Consider the following 17,073-nt stretch of genomic DNA (forward strand, 5'->3'; position numbering starts at 1 on the left):
AACATCACCTTGACAGTTGATTAGAATTAAAATTTCTATTTTAATAAAGTTAAAAAGATTTTACTTATTTAGAGAATACAAATGTTTTATTTATTTTCTTCTGTATTGGATTTTTCTACATTGGTATTTCTCCTTTCAAGTATATTATGTCAATGGACGAGAAGCTTGAAGGCTATAATTAGCCTTCTTTTCATCAATAAGAAAATTAAGATATTTACCTCAAACAATATAAACAAAAAATTGAGAAAGCAACACATTTGAATGGAGTGTTTCCCTATAAGGCAGTGAAGCGTGGTCCATAGAAGCAGAAGGAAAAAGAATAGATGCATTTGAGCTGTGGTTAATACTGACAGATGTTGAGGATTACACAGAAGGAGAAAATAACCAATGAAGAAATGTTACAAAAGATCGATGAAATGCCTTGTTTATGGAGCTTATTAAAGCAGCAAGACACATGGATAGGACATGTACTATGGCACACATAGGACATGTACTATGGCACACATAGGACATTACTCTATTATTTGTTGCATATCATAATAGAGAGTACACAGTTAAAGGAAACAACGCAAGAGATAAACAAAGACCAGGGGGTATACTGAACAAATCATACAGTGTGTAAAATACACATGGAAACAAATAGAATAGCACAAGATAGAACTGCCTGAAGGAGGAAGACTGCTGCAGTCAACAAGATGAGAAACTTATGCTATTATTTTTGCCAATTCTCACCATTTGTGGAAATAATTTGTTTTTTTTTGGAAAAAAATTAGTACGCTTATTGATTTTTCTTTATTTCATTATTGTCACAAATCTGTATTAACATTTCCTTTATCAAGTGGGAACAAGAAAAAAATTGCAGTGTCACATTTGGAGAATACGAGGCTGTGACATCAATATGGAGTTACTTTTGATTCAATATCATTTATTAATATTAAAGTGCGAGTTTAGCATTATTGTGATGCAAAATCCAAAAATTGTTTGTAAATAAAAAGAATAAAACATGCTAAATAATTCATAATGGACGACATCATTGTAATCAAAAATAACAATACGAACCTTAGAATTCAATCGAATTTTGTGTGCTTCAGTCTACGTTCTTCAAGACTGACGATTGAAGATTGAAGCTTAGCTATCAGGATAATTGGACCTTCGTTTCAATATCATAATTGAACATTCTGACCCCCTAAGGGAAAACATCAATCTTTTGATAATTCTGGTCATCATACACCACCCCTTCCATTCATAGCCCCTGATGGGTTTAACCAGAGCTGGTCTTATTGACCCTGAGATACTGATTACGTATCAGTCATCAGGAAGACCTCTCTCAGGATGCCACAGATTCAAATGTGTCACATTTCCTCAATGGTATTAGCTCAATTTTAGCCTCTCTTAAGGCTTCTTGGACATCTTTCTTATTCTGTCCTACTTCATAGCCCTTACAACTAATTGACAAAATTCACAGAAGCACGATCCCTGCGTTTCACTATGCCACCAACGAAGATTAATTACAATTAAACAAACATTATCAAGCTAGAATGATAATCAACTTTCAAGCAATTAATTTTGATCTGCAACAACCCCAGGATTTTAAACAAATACAGAAACAAACAAAGTGGGGAACTCCTTTCCACAAAGGTCCAAAGATCCGGGAGATTCCACAGACTTAACTAATTAAACCACCTTCAACCCTACACCACTGTTTTCTGATTTTTACTTCCTTGTACAAAGTAAAGGAAGTATTGTGATCGCGAAAAATTTCAGTTTTCCAATTTCAACGGAATTATCCATTTTGACCATCCCCAAATGCATTTTGACTAGTTTCTGCGTGACGTCTGTACGTATGTATGCAACTCAAAAATGATTAGCCGTAGAATGTTAAATTGCATAATATTTAATTGAGGACAATGTAATGAATATGCTGAGATTAAAAAATTAGCTCTGTATAGAAACAATGAGTATAGCATCAAGCCAAATAAATGAAATTAAAAAAGAAGTTAACAAGAAAAATATAAAATCCCTATGTCTGAATCACACTATTCGCCACATCACTGTACACAAAGTTACCAATAAGAAGTTAAAACAACTTGCTTACAAGATTTAAGCACGTTTGTACGAAAACACACAAGCACTACAGCAAAGTTTATACTTATTTATTAGTACTTACTACTACTATATTTATTATTAATATATTACTCTACATAATCGCCACATGAATTAAGACATTTATCGTAGCGATACACCAGCTGCAATATACTCTCATCATGTTCTGTATGCCAGCCAGTTTAGCCACTGATTAACAGCATTTTTAAGTTTATTATCACCCTGTGAATTACTTACCAATCAAAATTATTTCAATTTCCCAAAAACGGTAATCAGAAGTAACTCAGTCCAGACTATATGGTGCGCGATTGTAAATTTCCCATCCAAATGTTCTCGGTAAATCATGTGTCAGACCCACAATATGTGGACATGCATCAACATGCAGCAGCACGATGCCAGCAGTCAGCTACCCAGATCACCGATTTTGAATGGCACGCTTTAACTTATATAGTTTCACAGTAGGCTTCTGCATGTATTATCATTCCACATGACATGAAATCAATCAGCAATATGCCAAACCAATCCCAAATGTCTGTGGTAATCAGTTTGCATTCAAACAGCTGTGGCTTGACCTTTGTTGGTCTGGTTGGTGATTGAAGATGATGCCATTCACTTGACTGCAGTTTTCTCTGTCGTGTAACATGAAATCAAAGTCATCACCAGTAATAATCAAATTAAGGAACTAATCACATTTTTGTGTTGGTGCATCAAAATTCCAAAAAATATCGCATTTGGGTTTTTTTGCGACATTCCGTTAAGACATGCGACACCCAAAATGCACAAACCTTTCTGAAGCCTAAATGGTAATGAACATTGTGACTGATAACAGCTCTTGAACACACCAGGCAAAAGAAGAGCCAGTGTAGAAATTGTTGAGCGACAATCTTTTCTGATTTCATAATCAACGCGTTTCAACAAGTCCTCTGTGATTATCGAGGGCCCTCCCAAATATTCTTCATCATGCACATTAATTCTATTATTTCTACACATTTCACACCATTTTTGAACGTTTCTTTCATTCATCATTACATTATCACCATATACAGCAACCAAATGCCTATGAATTTTTGATGGTTTAAAAAATATATGACTGTATTTCAGAGTTGGCGGCAACATCGATTTTCCTATTCATTTTATAACATAACTCACATGTAATCAAAGATACTACAATGCAACAACTTACAGACAACAATGCAATGTGTATATTACTAGCGTGGCCATAAACGACACAGGTTCACCAACCTTAAGGAGAAATTTCCCAACATTATTTACTTTAAGAGATATCCCTCATATATAAAACAGTGCGTTTTATAACATAAATGCAATAAGCAACATTGATGGCTATTGTTTTTAGCCTCTTAAAGTATCAAAGCCAAACTATAACCCTTCCCAATACTTTTTTAAACTTTATTTATTAATGATTGGAACACGGGCACTGGCAACTTTTTACTACATTTTTCCACACAATACTACTCCCACAGACATTCCAAGCAATGTACAACTATCATACTCCAGTTAATAAACTTGCTGGGAATACGTACAGCGATTATAAAAAAAAATATTTTTTCATTATGCTTCTTTTTATGGACGTGGAAACTGAAAAAAATAAACTATCAGAACTTTCACATAATATAAACAAAACAATTAAATCTAACATACCACCATCAGCATTACAGTTTGAAGGACCAGGAGGATATAACCAAGTCGGATAACTCTGTTTTCTAGGCTGATCTGAACCATCTTTAGCGAACCAAGCAGATAAGACATTTTTTAATTTTTCCTCAGTAGTTGCTGGTATTGTATCATCACTCACAGCAGCAGTGGTGGTTGGAGCACATGTAACAATTCTTTGTATAGCTTCTAAAATATACAGAGCAGCATGATACGCACGGCATGCTACTGCTAACATAAAAGGCGTTTGTCCTTGTGCGTCTCTAAAAAAGATCCACAAAATAATTATTAAGAATGAATAAAATTTATATGTATCAATTTTTTCTCTTAGAAAAACTAAAAACTTTGATTTTCTAGCTTCATTCCACAAAATCCAAAAATGGAAGAAACAGGTAACAAAAACAACTATTACTAGCCAGGTAAACGAGAAACTTAAGACAAAGAATAAATATAATAATTGTATAATTTTTACTGTCCAATATTGAAAAACGTATGACATATCATTTCTCTTAACTTCAATATATTTATACATCCTACATCTTCAACAATCTTAAATAATCTTTATCATTCTACATAGTTTTTAATGAATTTCTCACTTCTAATCAATCATTAGTAAAAATGATTCATTATGTAATAGGGCAGAAAATAGTTGGGAGTTAAAAATATGTCTTATTTCTACATTTTGTACGGTAAACCTTATTCACCACAAATAATATATAATTATGAAATCATCCCGCATAATTTCCAGTACCCATCGTGCAAGCAATATACAAATAAACAAATACATTCAAAACAAATTAAAACCCTTTAAAACCTAAGTAATTTGCATCCACAATCTAACAATTATATAAAGAGGAAGTGGGTTTTTGTATGAGACAAACAAAAAACTACCTGATCAATCACAACCAAATTTCTACCCATGTTTCTTGACATAACTGAAAAGGTTTTTAGATATATTTATTCTCAACAAATTTTGAAAAAAGTGGTGTGTGTGAGAGTGCGCGTGCACAGCGGCAGCAGTAGTAGAGGAGATCTACCCACTGAAGTATAAACTATAATGAATTAATGAACTGTAATGAATTATACTATTACATAATGAGGAAGAAGGTTTTTGTTTGTTCGGGATAAACAAAAAAAAACTAACCAATCAATTGCAATCAAATTTTTGCCCATGTTTCTTGGATATATATCCAAGGTTTTAGGATATATTTCATCTTGAAAAGAATATCTATATATACATGTTGTGGAGATTTGCTGGTTGAAGTACAAACTTTAATGAATTTAATTAATGAACTGTGTACCGGGTTTGAACTGAATGATTTGAATCAATCAAATGAATAATAATACATAATAGAATTAAATTTATGTTAAATAAAGAAATCTATACTATTATAAAGAGGAAGAAGGTTTTTCTTCAATCAGGATAAACAAAAAACCTACCCAATCAATCGCAACCAAATTTTTACTTAGTTTATTTGTATTTATGAGTGTAAAATATATATATATATTATTTTATTATTATTTTATTATGCTTTTACGGCCAACATGGGACCACTTAAGTCAATTTTAGTTGGATCTTTTCTGAGAAAAGCGTGTTATTTTACTCTTTCGAGCTGCCCAGTATTTCTTCATCCGTTCAGATCTTGCTTTCTTTTCTTCATCCGTAAACACCCTCTTCGTTGTATTTTGTAGTTTGTCTGTCTTTTGTTTAAATCTAATGCTCTTATCTTTTAGCTTTGTAATTTTTCCAGTTTTATTCTGTAGGTCAGTCAGGGAAATTCCCAATTCTTTCATATCTTCTCTAATTTCTTTGATCCATCCTACTTCTAGCTTTTGGAACCAGAGCTTTTCAATGATATTTCTTGACAGTCTTGTTTGCGGTGTCCTTATGAGATGACCGAAGAAAGAGATTCTTTTTTTTCAATTTAAATTGTTTTACTATTTTAATTTTCTGATTGTTTACCGTAATGTGCTCTATTACCAGAGGATCTATGGCCATTAGTTCAGTTTTTTCGAAAGAGATATGAAGCCCTATCTTTTGTGCTAGGTTTTGAAGGCTCATGATTTGTGTTTTGGCTTCTTGAATATTATTTGCTAAAAGAGCGAGGTCATCTGCAAATCCTAGGCAATTTAGTGTGATGGAGTTTTTCTTAGTACCCATTTTTATATTTTTGGGATTTATTTCATACCATTTTCTCATGACAAATTCGAGGGCGCAGTTAAAAAGGAGTGGTGAGAGGCCGTCTCCTTGCCTCAATCCAGTTTTAATGTAGAAGGGTTGAGAGAGTTCACCTCTGAATTTCACTCTGGACTGGGTATTGGTTAAAGTTAATTTTATCATGTTTACGAGTTTAGGGTGAAGGCCCAGGTTTCTCAGAATATTCAGCATGGATGGTCGGTGTATACAATCATAGGCCCTTTTAAAGTCAACGAAGGTGATTATTAGTTGTTTTTTCCGTCTTTTATATAAGTCCATCATAAGTTTTAGGGATATTATTTGTTCCGGGCAACCTCTCCATGGCCTAAATCCCCCTTGGTATTCCCCAAGTTCCAGTTCAAGTTGGTCTTTGCATCGGTTGTATATGAATCTTGACAGGATTTTGTATGTGCAATCCAGGAGAGATATGCCTCTGTAGTTTTCCGGATTAGTTTTATCCCCTTTTTTATGTAATGGATGGATGAGGGCTGTGGTCCAGTGTTCTGGAAGTTTTTCTTCGTTCCATATTTTCACGAGGCATAGATGTAGGGAAGTTTTGACTGAATAAACTGATGAGTGTTTCCAGAGTTCTGCGAAAAGCTGGTCTTCTCCGCTTGCTTTGTAGTTTTTTATTTCATTTAAGGCTGCGAGAACTTCTTGAATTGTTGGCGGGTTGATATTTACCGGTGAAGTTTTAACTGGAGTTTCAGTGTCAATCTCAAAAAGCTCTGGGGGGTCGTCACAGTTGAGGAGTCTATTGAAGGTTTCTGCCAAAATTTCAGCATTTTCTTTATTGGTGTGGGCCATATTCCTTTTTTTCCTCTCAGCATAAGGGTGGGTGGTTCATATCTTTGAAGAGCCTGACCAAAAATTTTATAATAGTCTCGGAAATTAGTTTTTTTGGAACTTTCTTCTATTTGCTGAATCAAGTTTTTTTGGGCTTGTCGTTTGGTTCCTCTTATAATTTTCTGAGTTATTTTCCTTTGTTTGGTGAATTTATGGTTAGATTCTTCAGTTTTCTGGGTTTGGTGGTTGATCCAAGCCCAGTGTCGGTCTTTGACTGCTTTGTCACATTCTTCATTCCACCATTGGTGTTTTTTTCTTGGGTTTATAGGGGCTAGTTCTTCAGCTATTTCTTTCAGTTGGGATGTCAGTTCTTTTAAATTATTAGTTAATTTGATTTTTTTTTTGTTGTTTCTTCAAAGATGGCATTGTTTATTAATTTACGTGGATCATAAGCTCTTTTGTTTTTAGGTTGGGATTTTTTCTTCTTATGCGGGGTGAATTTTATTTTAACTTTAATTAAGTAATGGTCCGATCCAGTATCTGTTCCTCTCAAGACTTTTACATTATAAATCTCCTTGTGATAATTCCGGTCCATGCAAACATGATCCAGTTGCCATATATATATAGTAGTAGAGATTTGTCGGTTGAAGCACAAGCTTTGATGAATTGTGGACTGTGAGTGTCTATCATTGTGTGAGCTGGGTTTGAAATGAACGATTACAATTTTCTAAAAACCAAATTCTATTTTTTTTTAATTTAGAGTTCAAGGGTTAAAATGGATTTCTGAATTTTTTTGAAACCTTGTTTTTTTAATTTTTCAGTAACAATTGAAGAAATAACCTGATTTTTGGTGAATAATCTTCATGTCAATAAACCAATTTCTAGAGTTTTGAAATTCGACCTTGAAAGGGGATGAAGAAAAGTAAAAAAAGTTTTGGCAATGATTGTAAAATTTTCCAATCCTGACTACAGTAAATGAGATATTCAGTAGATACAGGCAAGGCTGCAACAGGGAGCTAATATTGAATAAATGGAATTAGGAAATAAAAATTGTAATAAGTATTTTTTGGAAGTAACATAAAAAAGGATGAAATTAAATTAAAACTTTGTGTATAGCAAAAAAAATAATCTATATAATCAATATATATATATGTACTGCTAAAAAATGCAGATCTCTATGATTAATAGGTAGGTACCCAACTATAAAGAAAATTATAGTGACTTTAAATGAAGAATTTAATAAGAATACATAGCACTTCAAATGATTACACAATAAAAAGAACAATAATAGTAAAGGTTAATTTAATCGTAACAATGAAATAAATTCATTATTATAAAAAAAAAAAAAAAAACATTTTTTTATGTCTTTATAATACAATACATAAATTTTTAATCTATGATTAAATACTTTAATCGTAAAATTGTTTTTAAAACTAACAAAAAATTAGAAATAATTAAGTATATGTACAGATTAAATCAACACAATTGAAAGTTTGATAAAACATTAAAAAACTGAACATTACGGAACTTCACAAAATTTAACCTTCCACTTTTACCCTATTTCCTATTTTCCTTTCCCAGTTCCCTTTCCCCTTTTCAATTTTAATTTTCTCCTTTTTTCCTTTTCCATGTCCTCTTTCCCCTTTTTCCTGCGCATAAATCGGTCCAGTAGTTTTTTATTCTACAGCAGACACACATATGAACACTGCTTTTTATATATATATATATATATATATATATATATATATATATATAGAAGAAGAAAGCCTGTTTGTGTATTTGTTTGTTTCGTAAATATCTCAACCCCAGCGCCATCTAGCAGGTCCATTTTTTTGCAAAAAGATTTTTTTTCACTAATACTAATACGTATTCTGAATATGAGCCAAATCAGACCATAATTACAAGTTTTCAAAATATCTCTACTACAGCACCACCTAGCAGGTTAAACTAATTCAGAAACCTTCATGCCCACTACAACTCACCAAGTTTAATGGATGTTTGGCAATAGGATGAATGGCACAGGACCGCATACGGGACAAACAAACAAATGTTCATTTTTATATATATATATATATATATATATATATATATATATATATATATATATATATATATATACAGCAATCTAAACTGATCATGTAAGGGAACAGCAACACAGAAAACATGACAATATTAGAAATCAGCAGTAAGAAATTTAATAATCCATGATACTAAAAGAAAAATTCAGCAATGAAAATATAATATGAACACACAAAATTTCAATATGATTATCGAGTTAGGAAAATAAAATATTTAATTAAATTTGTCAACTTTGTTTAACTCAAATTGTATATAAACAAATTAGAAAACTAAAACAAATTTCATTATCCACTGAATATAACAACAGTGAAATAATTCTATATTTATAAATCTTATATTAATAATAATCATATTTAATAAATATTTATAAACTTAATATTATATTTAATAATAATATTTATAATTTTATATTAGTGAACATAGTAAATAGTACAAGTAAATACAGTAAATATAAATATTTGATTAAATTTAAAAAAAAATTATAAAGCACAGACTCTATGAAAGCACTAAACAAGGATAAAAACAAACACAACAAGAGGAAAAAATAAACAATTAAAACAAATTAAATGAATTGTGCATAATAAAAATATTACAATTTTACTAATTTAAATACAAACTCCGCAGCAAGTTACTACAAGGTGAACACAATGTTGCACAACCCTGGAACTAATCCACAGAAGCAGGAAATTTGCTTTTGAGTTGTACTAATGGGTGGGTTGATAATGCTTGACCTTCTAGCAATAAGTATACACATTAATCAACTAATCTCCCAAATTTGTATATCGGTGGCAGGTGTGCTATAAAAAGAATATCATGTGTTTTACAGTCTCAACTTATGAAAACAGTTCGGCCACCCAGTAATTCTAAATGAAGAATCTTCATAATGTGTACATCCATCCTTTCAACAATCATCTCACAAGTCAAAATATAAAGGCTATCTTAGCAGATTGGAATGGCAAATGGGAGTGTCCGCAAAACCACAAAGAAATTAAAATTACATCCATACTGTATTAACATCAGACAGAATATTGTATTCACTGTATTCACATCAGACAGGTATTGCAAGAACCCAATGATGGAAGAAGATTTAATTATTGCAAACAGTTTTATATTTTTTACTCACAGAAATATTGAGATGTTTGATAACACTTTACCTTGGTTTCAACCAACACTGGCACAAAACTACATAACATTCAGAAAAGATCACAGTTTGGAGCACACTTTCTCAGAAAAGAATGGCAATTCTATATTTTTCACGGAAACAATAACATCTGAACATTACTACCAGATTATAATTGTCTTTATAGCGCTGTTAGAAGAAGATGAATGTGATTTCTGGTCACAAGACAGCCCTAACAGAGTTTAGCACAATGTTGCTGCTACACAAGTTCTTTGGGAGGAAAGTGATTTCTGTAGCCACCATACTGAAAAAAATCTTTTTTTTAAGTAAAGGAAAGGTGTTCAGAAACATTACTTGCACAACTAACTGATCGACTACTCAACAGAACACTGATGTTGTATTATTCCATATATCAGTTATGAACCGTTAAAAAAAGTTACTGCTAACATGAATGAAACATATTCATGCATGCGAATGTTTAATTGCAACAAATGGAGGAAATTTTGAACATTGCAAAAAAATTTCAAAGTTTTGAAATTATTTAATATTTCTTAAAGTTTAAAGTTTTTTCATATATTAATCTCCATGTAGGTTTTATTTCAAATGGATTGTGTAACTTTTTGCTCGCTTGTATAATTTACAAAATTATTAATAAAGCCTCTAAAAATAAAAGCAAAGATGTTGAGAAAAAACTATCTTTGATAAATCATTCATAATAAAGAAAAGAACATGACTGAAATTTTATGCGGTAACTGACTTGATGCTATTAATGCAGACAGAACCAAACCAGCATACTCCATATGTATCTATGCCCTAACCCACATTTCAGCATTACATTGTTCCCACCATCTATATTCAGAAACCAAAATTATGAAAAAATTGTAAACCGATGACTGAAATTACTAAAATGTATACATACACATTACGCTTCATATACGCTTCATGCACTCTCTAATCTTGGAATAAAGTGTGCTGAGTAATCAAAACAGAAAAATAAATAAAACTGTATCAAACCAATCATAGCTAATAATATTAATCGATAAAACATTTAACTTACTTAGCGCTTAATAAATCCTTTAGATGTGGTGCAAGTACTGGACTGTCACATAATAACTTCAATGCAATTAACGCATTATTTCTACGTTCAATTGGATCAGCAATAGGAACACACGAAGAAGACGGTGCAGGAGTACCGGGTGGAGTAGGAGCAACTTTTCCACTTGTACCCGAACCATTAAGATTACCCACACCCATAAGACTATCTTCATCACCAGATGCAGGATCAAATGTCTCAGGAGGCCAACCTAATGTCGGTATTGAATCTGTATCACCTAAACCCGAGGCTGGAGGTGCATTAGATGAAGAACCATCACCAGATAGTCCACGATCCAATATATCTCCTATGAACAAAAAAAAAATTTATATATATTAAATAGCATTAACACTGTTGGAATACAATATCCAACACAGAAATCAAACTGCAAAAGGCGTACAAGTTTACATGGAATCATTAAAACAAAAGAGCAGTGTTTTGCAATTCGAAACTACAACATTGCAACACAGTTGTCTTACCAGAGGCCTTGTATGCAGCAGAAACCACAATAGTAATCACAGGAATGACTAAAATTCATGAATTTGAGAGCAAGAATGGAAAATCCACAGTGCTGTCCTCAGAGATGGAATCTGGATCAAGTGATCCACCAAGGAATCCCATGAAAACACAGACCTCCATCACAGACAAGTTTAGGAAAAGACATCTACAGTTATATGGACATTCGTGCAGGATGGGTGAAGATAGCCTCATTAAGAAAATTTTCAGCATTGTCAATGTAAATAAATTAAGTCCATTTGGATGAAAGAAACGCAAGACGACCCGGAACGACATTTAGGGATGAATTTAAAAACAAGAAAATTGAACAACAAAAAAGAGAAAAAATAGAAAGAGGAGAGGAAGAAGAAACAATGAACGGATGAAGAAGTTTTGGGAAGAAAAGAAAAAGAGAAGGAAGAAAAGAAAAAGAGAAGGAAGTAAAGCCAAATTCAGGTGCTCTCCTAATAGGGGAAAATCCGGAAATAACAATAATAATAACAATAAATAGCATTAACATTGCCCGCCCTGTATTCATTATATGGTCCAAAGAAAATCAACAAAATATAAAAACTGGAACTGGGATGAATGAAATAAAGATAAACTGTCTGGGATTTGCTGTTTACCTAGTTTATTAGTCCAACTATGGAAGAAGTAAAAAAGCAAATAATCAGCCTGGAAAAAATTGTGGGAAATTGGACTAAAAATTTCATATGTAAAGGACTGAGATTATGGCCATGGAACCATTGTGCATAAATAAAAATTGACAACAAAGAAGTTAATATAGAAATTTAAATATTTGGGTGAAATTATAGATAACAGATTAAAAGAAAATTCAACAAAGTGACAAAATGAGAAATGCTCAAATGTTAACAAAATCAACATACAAATTCAAAAACATGACACTACAGAACAATAATTTTACTAAATCACTTTATGGTTGCAAAAATTCCAAATTCAAAAACGAAAATAAAAGTAATTAAACAAGACAGTATGATGAACATATGTAAATAAAAATTATAAAAAATTTTTTTTTTCTGTGCGAAAAACACTTCGACATTATCATCACCTGAACTCGATGTATGTTTTTTTAAAAATAAATGTTAAAAATTGACAATTAAAAATTAATTTAAAAAAAAAAACATGTTTAAAAACAAGAAAAATACATCTTAAAATGAAAATAAACTTGTAGCATATGCTATGACTGAAATATCACACTATATATCTGATTAAGATAATATATAAAATTACTATCTGCTTTATGGCAAATGGCATAAGTAACTGAAACATATTAACGGCTGAGCCTAAGGAACCACAGAACATATAGCAACATTTCATTATTTCCTAAAACGGTTTATATGTTAGGCCTAGGTTAAACTTGCATCACAATGCCACATAACAGATACAATCCACAAAGATGGAGTGTGGTGAATTGCAAACAACAAATGAATTTACAAAAATATTACAGAACCAATTATTGGTGTAATAAAAAATCCTACTTTTTCCACGTCGTAAAAATGCCAGAAAATAAAATCAGAAACCCAAGTTTTAAAAACAGTTACATAAAGTCCAGCAATAGGAATTTTTTTGCTAAAAATATCAGTAGAGTTTAGGGAAATACATGGTGTTGTAGATTAGGGTAAGTATAACTTGTTTATATGTCACTGGATAAAATTTTTCCTAACAGAAAAAAATGGCAGCCGTTCAAATGGGGTGAAAATCAGTTTTTAAATTTTGTAGGCCAAGGTAAACTTCCTATGCAAAAAGTTCTGAATAAAAGTTGTGGGCATTTGCAGTGCCTATAAGTTAAGCCCTTAAATGTTGAATTCTATTAGTTACTGCAAAAAAAAAGTCTAAAAACCATTAAAAAATGTTTTTAGTTAAGCCAATAAGTTACTTACTGCAATAAGTTTTTTACTATTTTTATTGTTTTGAAAGTTAGCTTTTGGAATTCTGAATAAAATGAGTGATTACACAAGCAGTTCATGGCAGTTGCAGGTGAATAAAGCTGAATTCATAACTTGAAATTGGTGAAGTGCAACTAAATCGTTCGATCTCCATGAATTTTGGACACTTCCCCCACCATGACTACTATGCAAGCACACTACTTCGCTAATTTTTTCAAAGGAGTTTAAACAAGTTTTACATTCATTTCTGGTCTAAAACTTTTCACCATTTGAAATGCAAGTCTTGAAGAATAGATTTCATTAAAATCGACACAAAAAGTTCTTAAAAAACAACAAAATAATTAAGTTGCCTGAAGAGTCTTTTTATAAACAAGCAACAAAATAAACCAATTTTCTTGTGTGACAACACATTCAATTCAGAATTCCAAGAGCTAACTTATAAAACAATAAAAATAGTAAATAACTAATTTTTGTATTTTTGTAATAGTTTTTCAGTTTTTTGCAGCAACTAATTAATGAAATTCAACTTTAAGAGCTTAGAAGGTTACTTATTCTGCTAATGATGCTGTATATACAATGGGATTTTTTAGAAAAAGATGTAATTTACTGTGTCGTTCTACACTGTTTCCAGTCTCCATGCAAATAAGTGAAATTTTTTCTTAGATTAACTATGAAAATGCTGCAACAAGCTTATAACGAAAATTATGAATCGTACACAATCTACAACAGACTTCATACCAAATCAAATTCCTATGTTGATCAAGCTCAAATATGACGGAGTTGTCTTTTAAATTTCAATGGCGCTCATTATGAATACACAATTATGTGACCATACATAAATAAAATAGTTATTTGAAAGTATAGAACTTGAAGGAGACAAAAAAAAAATTCCTACAGAATGACAAAACTAAACATTGATGCTACATTACACGTGTATTCATATACCTTATTAAAGTTTTCAGTAAAATATAACACAACTAATGTAACCCAGCCTTCTTATTTACCAAATTTGGCACTAATGGCCTACTTCTATTTCTGGAGATGAAACCTAACCTAAAAGGACACTGTTCCCAATCAACAAGAGATTAAAGGAAATAAGCTGTGACCTGCACTATTCTACAAAATGCATCAAACATTGGAAAAAGTTCTGGAAGCAATACTAATAATGCAACTACTTTTAACGTAATAAATATAATACAGCTGAATAAAAATCAAATCATTTTGAAACAGTTCAGTTCAACATTTGGACAAGAACCTTCCATTTCCTGCACTCCTTGCGTCTATAACAATTTGTTTTATGAATTTTAAAACGTAAGCTTGCATTTCATTTAAAAAAAAGAGTTTGAGATTGATGTCAGGAAAAGCAACAACAATCCTACAAAAAAAAAGAAAAAGAAACACAGATAAAAACATCTACGGTTAATAAACAAATTTCTGGAAGAAATTTTTGTAGAACTATTAAATTGTTTACTCATTCACAATTATTTTTTTACATTAAAAAAGTAATAGCTGATATAAGTAAAAATGCAGAGAAGGCAGGTTAATGAAAACCAGTATAAGTCTCTCCTTTTCCAAAATCCAGGATGCGTTAAAACTACAAATGGCTTTGAAAAAAAATGAATAATTTGTAAAGCCAGAGATTGTTTTTTCATTGTACATTTTTGAATAGCTTTTATACACGTAAATTAGCTTCATTCAAATGAACTTCATTTTATAGGTACAGAACACAGGAAGAAAACAGAAAGCGTATTCAATCAGAAAAAAAAAGAAGTCAGGATCATGTTTTCAAATTCAGGAGGCTAGCTGCATTCAATTTCAAGAATCAAAGCAATTAATGATAGAACCTTTGCATGATGTAAAACTGTGTCACAAGCACATTCTGCCTAATTAACTTTAATTTTACTCAGGCTCAAGAGCAGTACACCTTATTGTTTCCATCAACTCAATTTCTAGTTCAGATCTTAACATTAACATAGTCAGAAATTTTTTTTTATAATTAAATAATAAATTGTAAATTTTTTATTTAAAGCATTTTAATATGCAGTAACTTTTCTACAGGCAGTTCTTTTTTTATATTTTTCCCTCTTATCATTCTTAAAAGCCTATACCTTAACACTTTGAGAATTGCTGTGAGAACAGGTGTTTTACGATGAGCCTATTTTAAGTTATATACCCCACACAAAACAATATAATGCCAGTGAACTACATTCAACGTAAACCTGATAGTTCCACAATATCTTGAGCATATCATTCAGCAATATCTTGAAAAACTTGTTTTACAGACTATGAAATAATGTAATGATAAAGTATGAAAAACCAAAGTTAAATTTAGCAGAATTTCTACCGTACAATACCAGATTCAGCATACTAAGACTGGTAATAAGTCACTAGTTTACATTAAATACTCCATACAAAGCATGTAAAAAAAGCAGTTCAAAAAGTAAAGAAAACTTAGAGTACACCAACCTGACGGCCGAGCAGCAGCAGCTGCCGCAGCAGTTGCACGGCGCATCATCTCACGAACACTTACAGGGCGCTGGTGGCCACCACCAGAACCCAATGAATTAGCTATCACATTGATTGATTCAATACCTGCGCCAGTGCTGCTCGACGCCAAGTTTCCTTCTGTACAATATAACAAAATATAATTCACATCAACATTTTCTAATAAATAAAATATATATTTATACACAATCAATTTTATTCGATCAATGAAGGTTTTATTTAAATCATTTTTGATCTTAATTAGTTATTTTTCACAATCGTAAACAAATCTACACAACGAGAAGATTATTTATTAATACTTACACTTTCACAAAATCATTTATTTTACCTAAAAAAAAAGTTAATTCCAATTAGCAATTTCTAAAAGGAATAAATTTTGGAGTCTCAATTTTTTTAATTAACTCATAAAAAGATTAAAAAGATTTATTTTGTAATTTTTATTTAGCCAGCCAAAAATATATTTTTTATAAATTAAAAAAATTCACATAAATGTGTTTAAAACAATTTTTTTTTTTTTTTGCAACTAATTAGTAGATATCAAACTTTACTTTTACTTATTTGTCCATGATCACTTTTCTAACTTAGTGTAAAAGTTAACTTATTTCACAGTATTTCCAAAAAATTTCTGAAATTAAGGAAATTTGAATATCCTAAATATGTTACTTTTTAGTTTTTTACATGGTGTAAAATAAAACCATCATAATACAAACCTCTCCATAGAAAATTAGTCTGTAAAATTTCAGAATCTAAACTTCATCTCTTCATACAAAAATCTATAACTGAATTTTTATAACACAAGATCAAATAAATTTCAGATGTATAACCAGAAAATAATCTGCAATTTCATACTAAACAACTTCATAAATCTTATTTTTATAGTAAAACACAAGTGCAACTAACTATATATGCTTTCAACAGCTTTTGACAATCCGTTTACATGTAATGTTACAAAATAGATGACAGATGAGAGGTAAAAAATCCCAAACCCTCAGCAGGAATCAGAATTTAGACCGGTTGTTCTAGAAACCAGTGTGCTAACCACTATACCGACTGGCTGATGGTCACTTACATTATGAAAAAAGATCCTAAAACCAAGGATTTACAATAAAATAACCTA

At 31.3% G+C, this 17,073-nt stretch overlaps 1 protein-coding gene across 4 annotated transcripts in view; it reads right to left on the reverse strand.

Moving 5' to 3' along the window:
- Window positions 1-17,073, reverse strand: part of hyd (E3 ubiquitin-protein ligase hyd) — a 150,537-nt gene that overhangs the window by 89,583 nt on the left and 43,881 nt on the right. For 3 of the 4 annotated variants that reach the window (XM_075380019.1, XM_075380016.1, XM_075380018.1), the window contains 3 exons: window positions 15,918-16,076; window positions 11,014-11,356; window positions 3,763-4,037 (listed from right to left, as the gene is read on the reverse strand). In XM_075380019.1, the coding sequence (XP_075236134.1) occupies window positions 3,763-4,037; window positions 11,014-11,356; window positions 15,918-16,076 (777 nt within the window). The remainder of the gene's footprint in view (window positions 1-3,762; window positions 4,038-11,013; window positions 11,357-15,917; window positions 16,077-17,073) is intronic. The other variant, XM_075380017.1, reaches the window with a different exon arrangement.

This window comes from Lycorma delicatula, chromosome 12 (assembly GCF_047948215.1).
Source record: "Lycorma delicatula isolate Av1 chromosome 12, ASM4794821v1, whole genome shotgun sequence".
NCBI classification, from domain to species: Eukaryota; Metazoa; Arthropoda; class Insecta; order Hemiptera; family Fulgoridae; genus Lycorma; species Lycorma delicatula.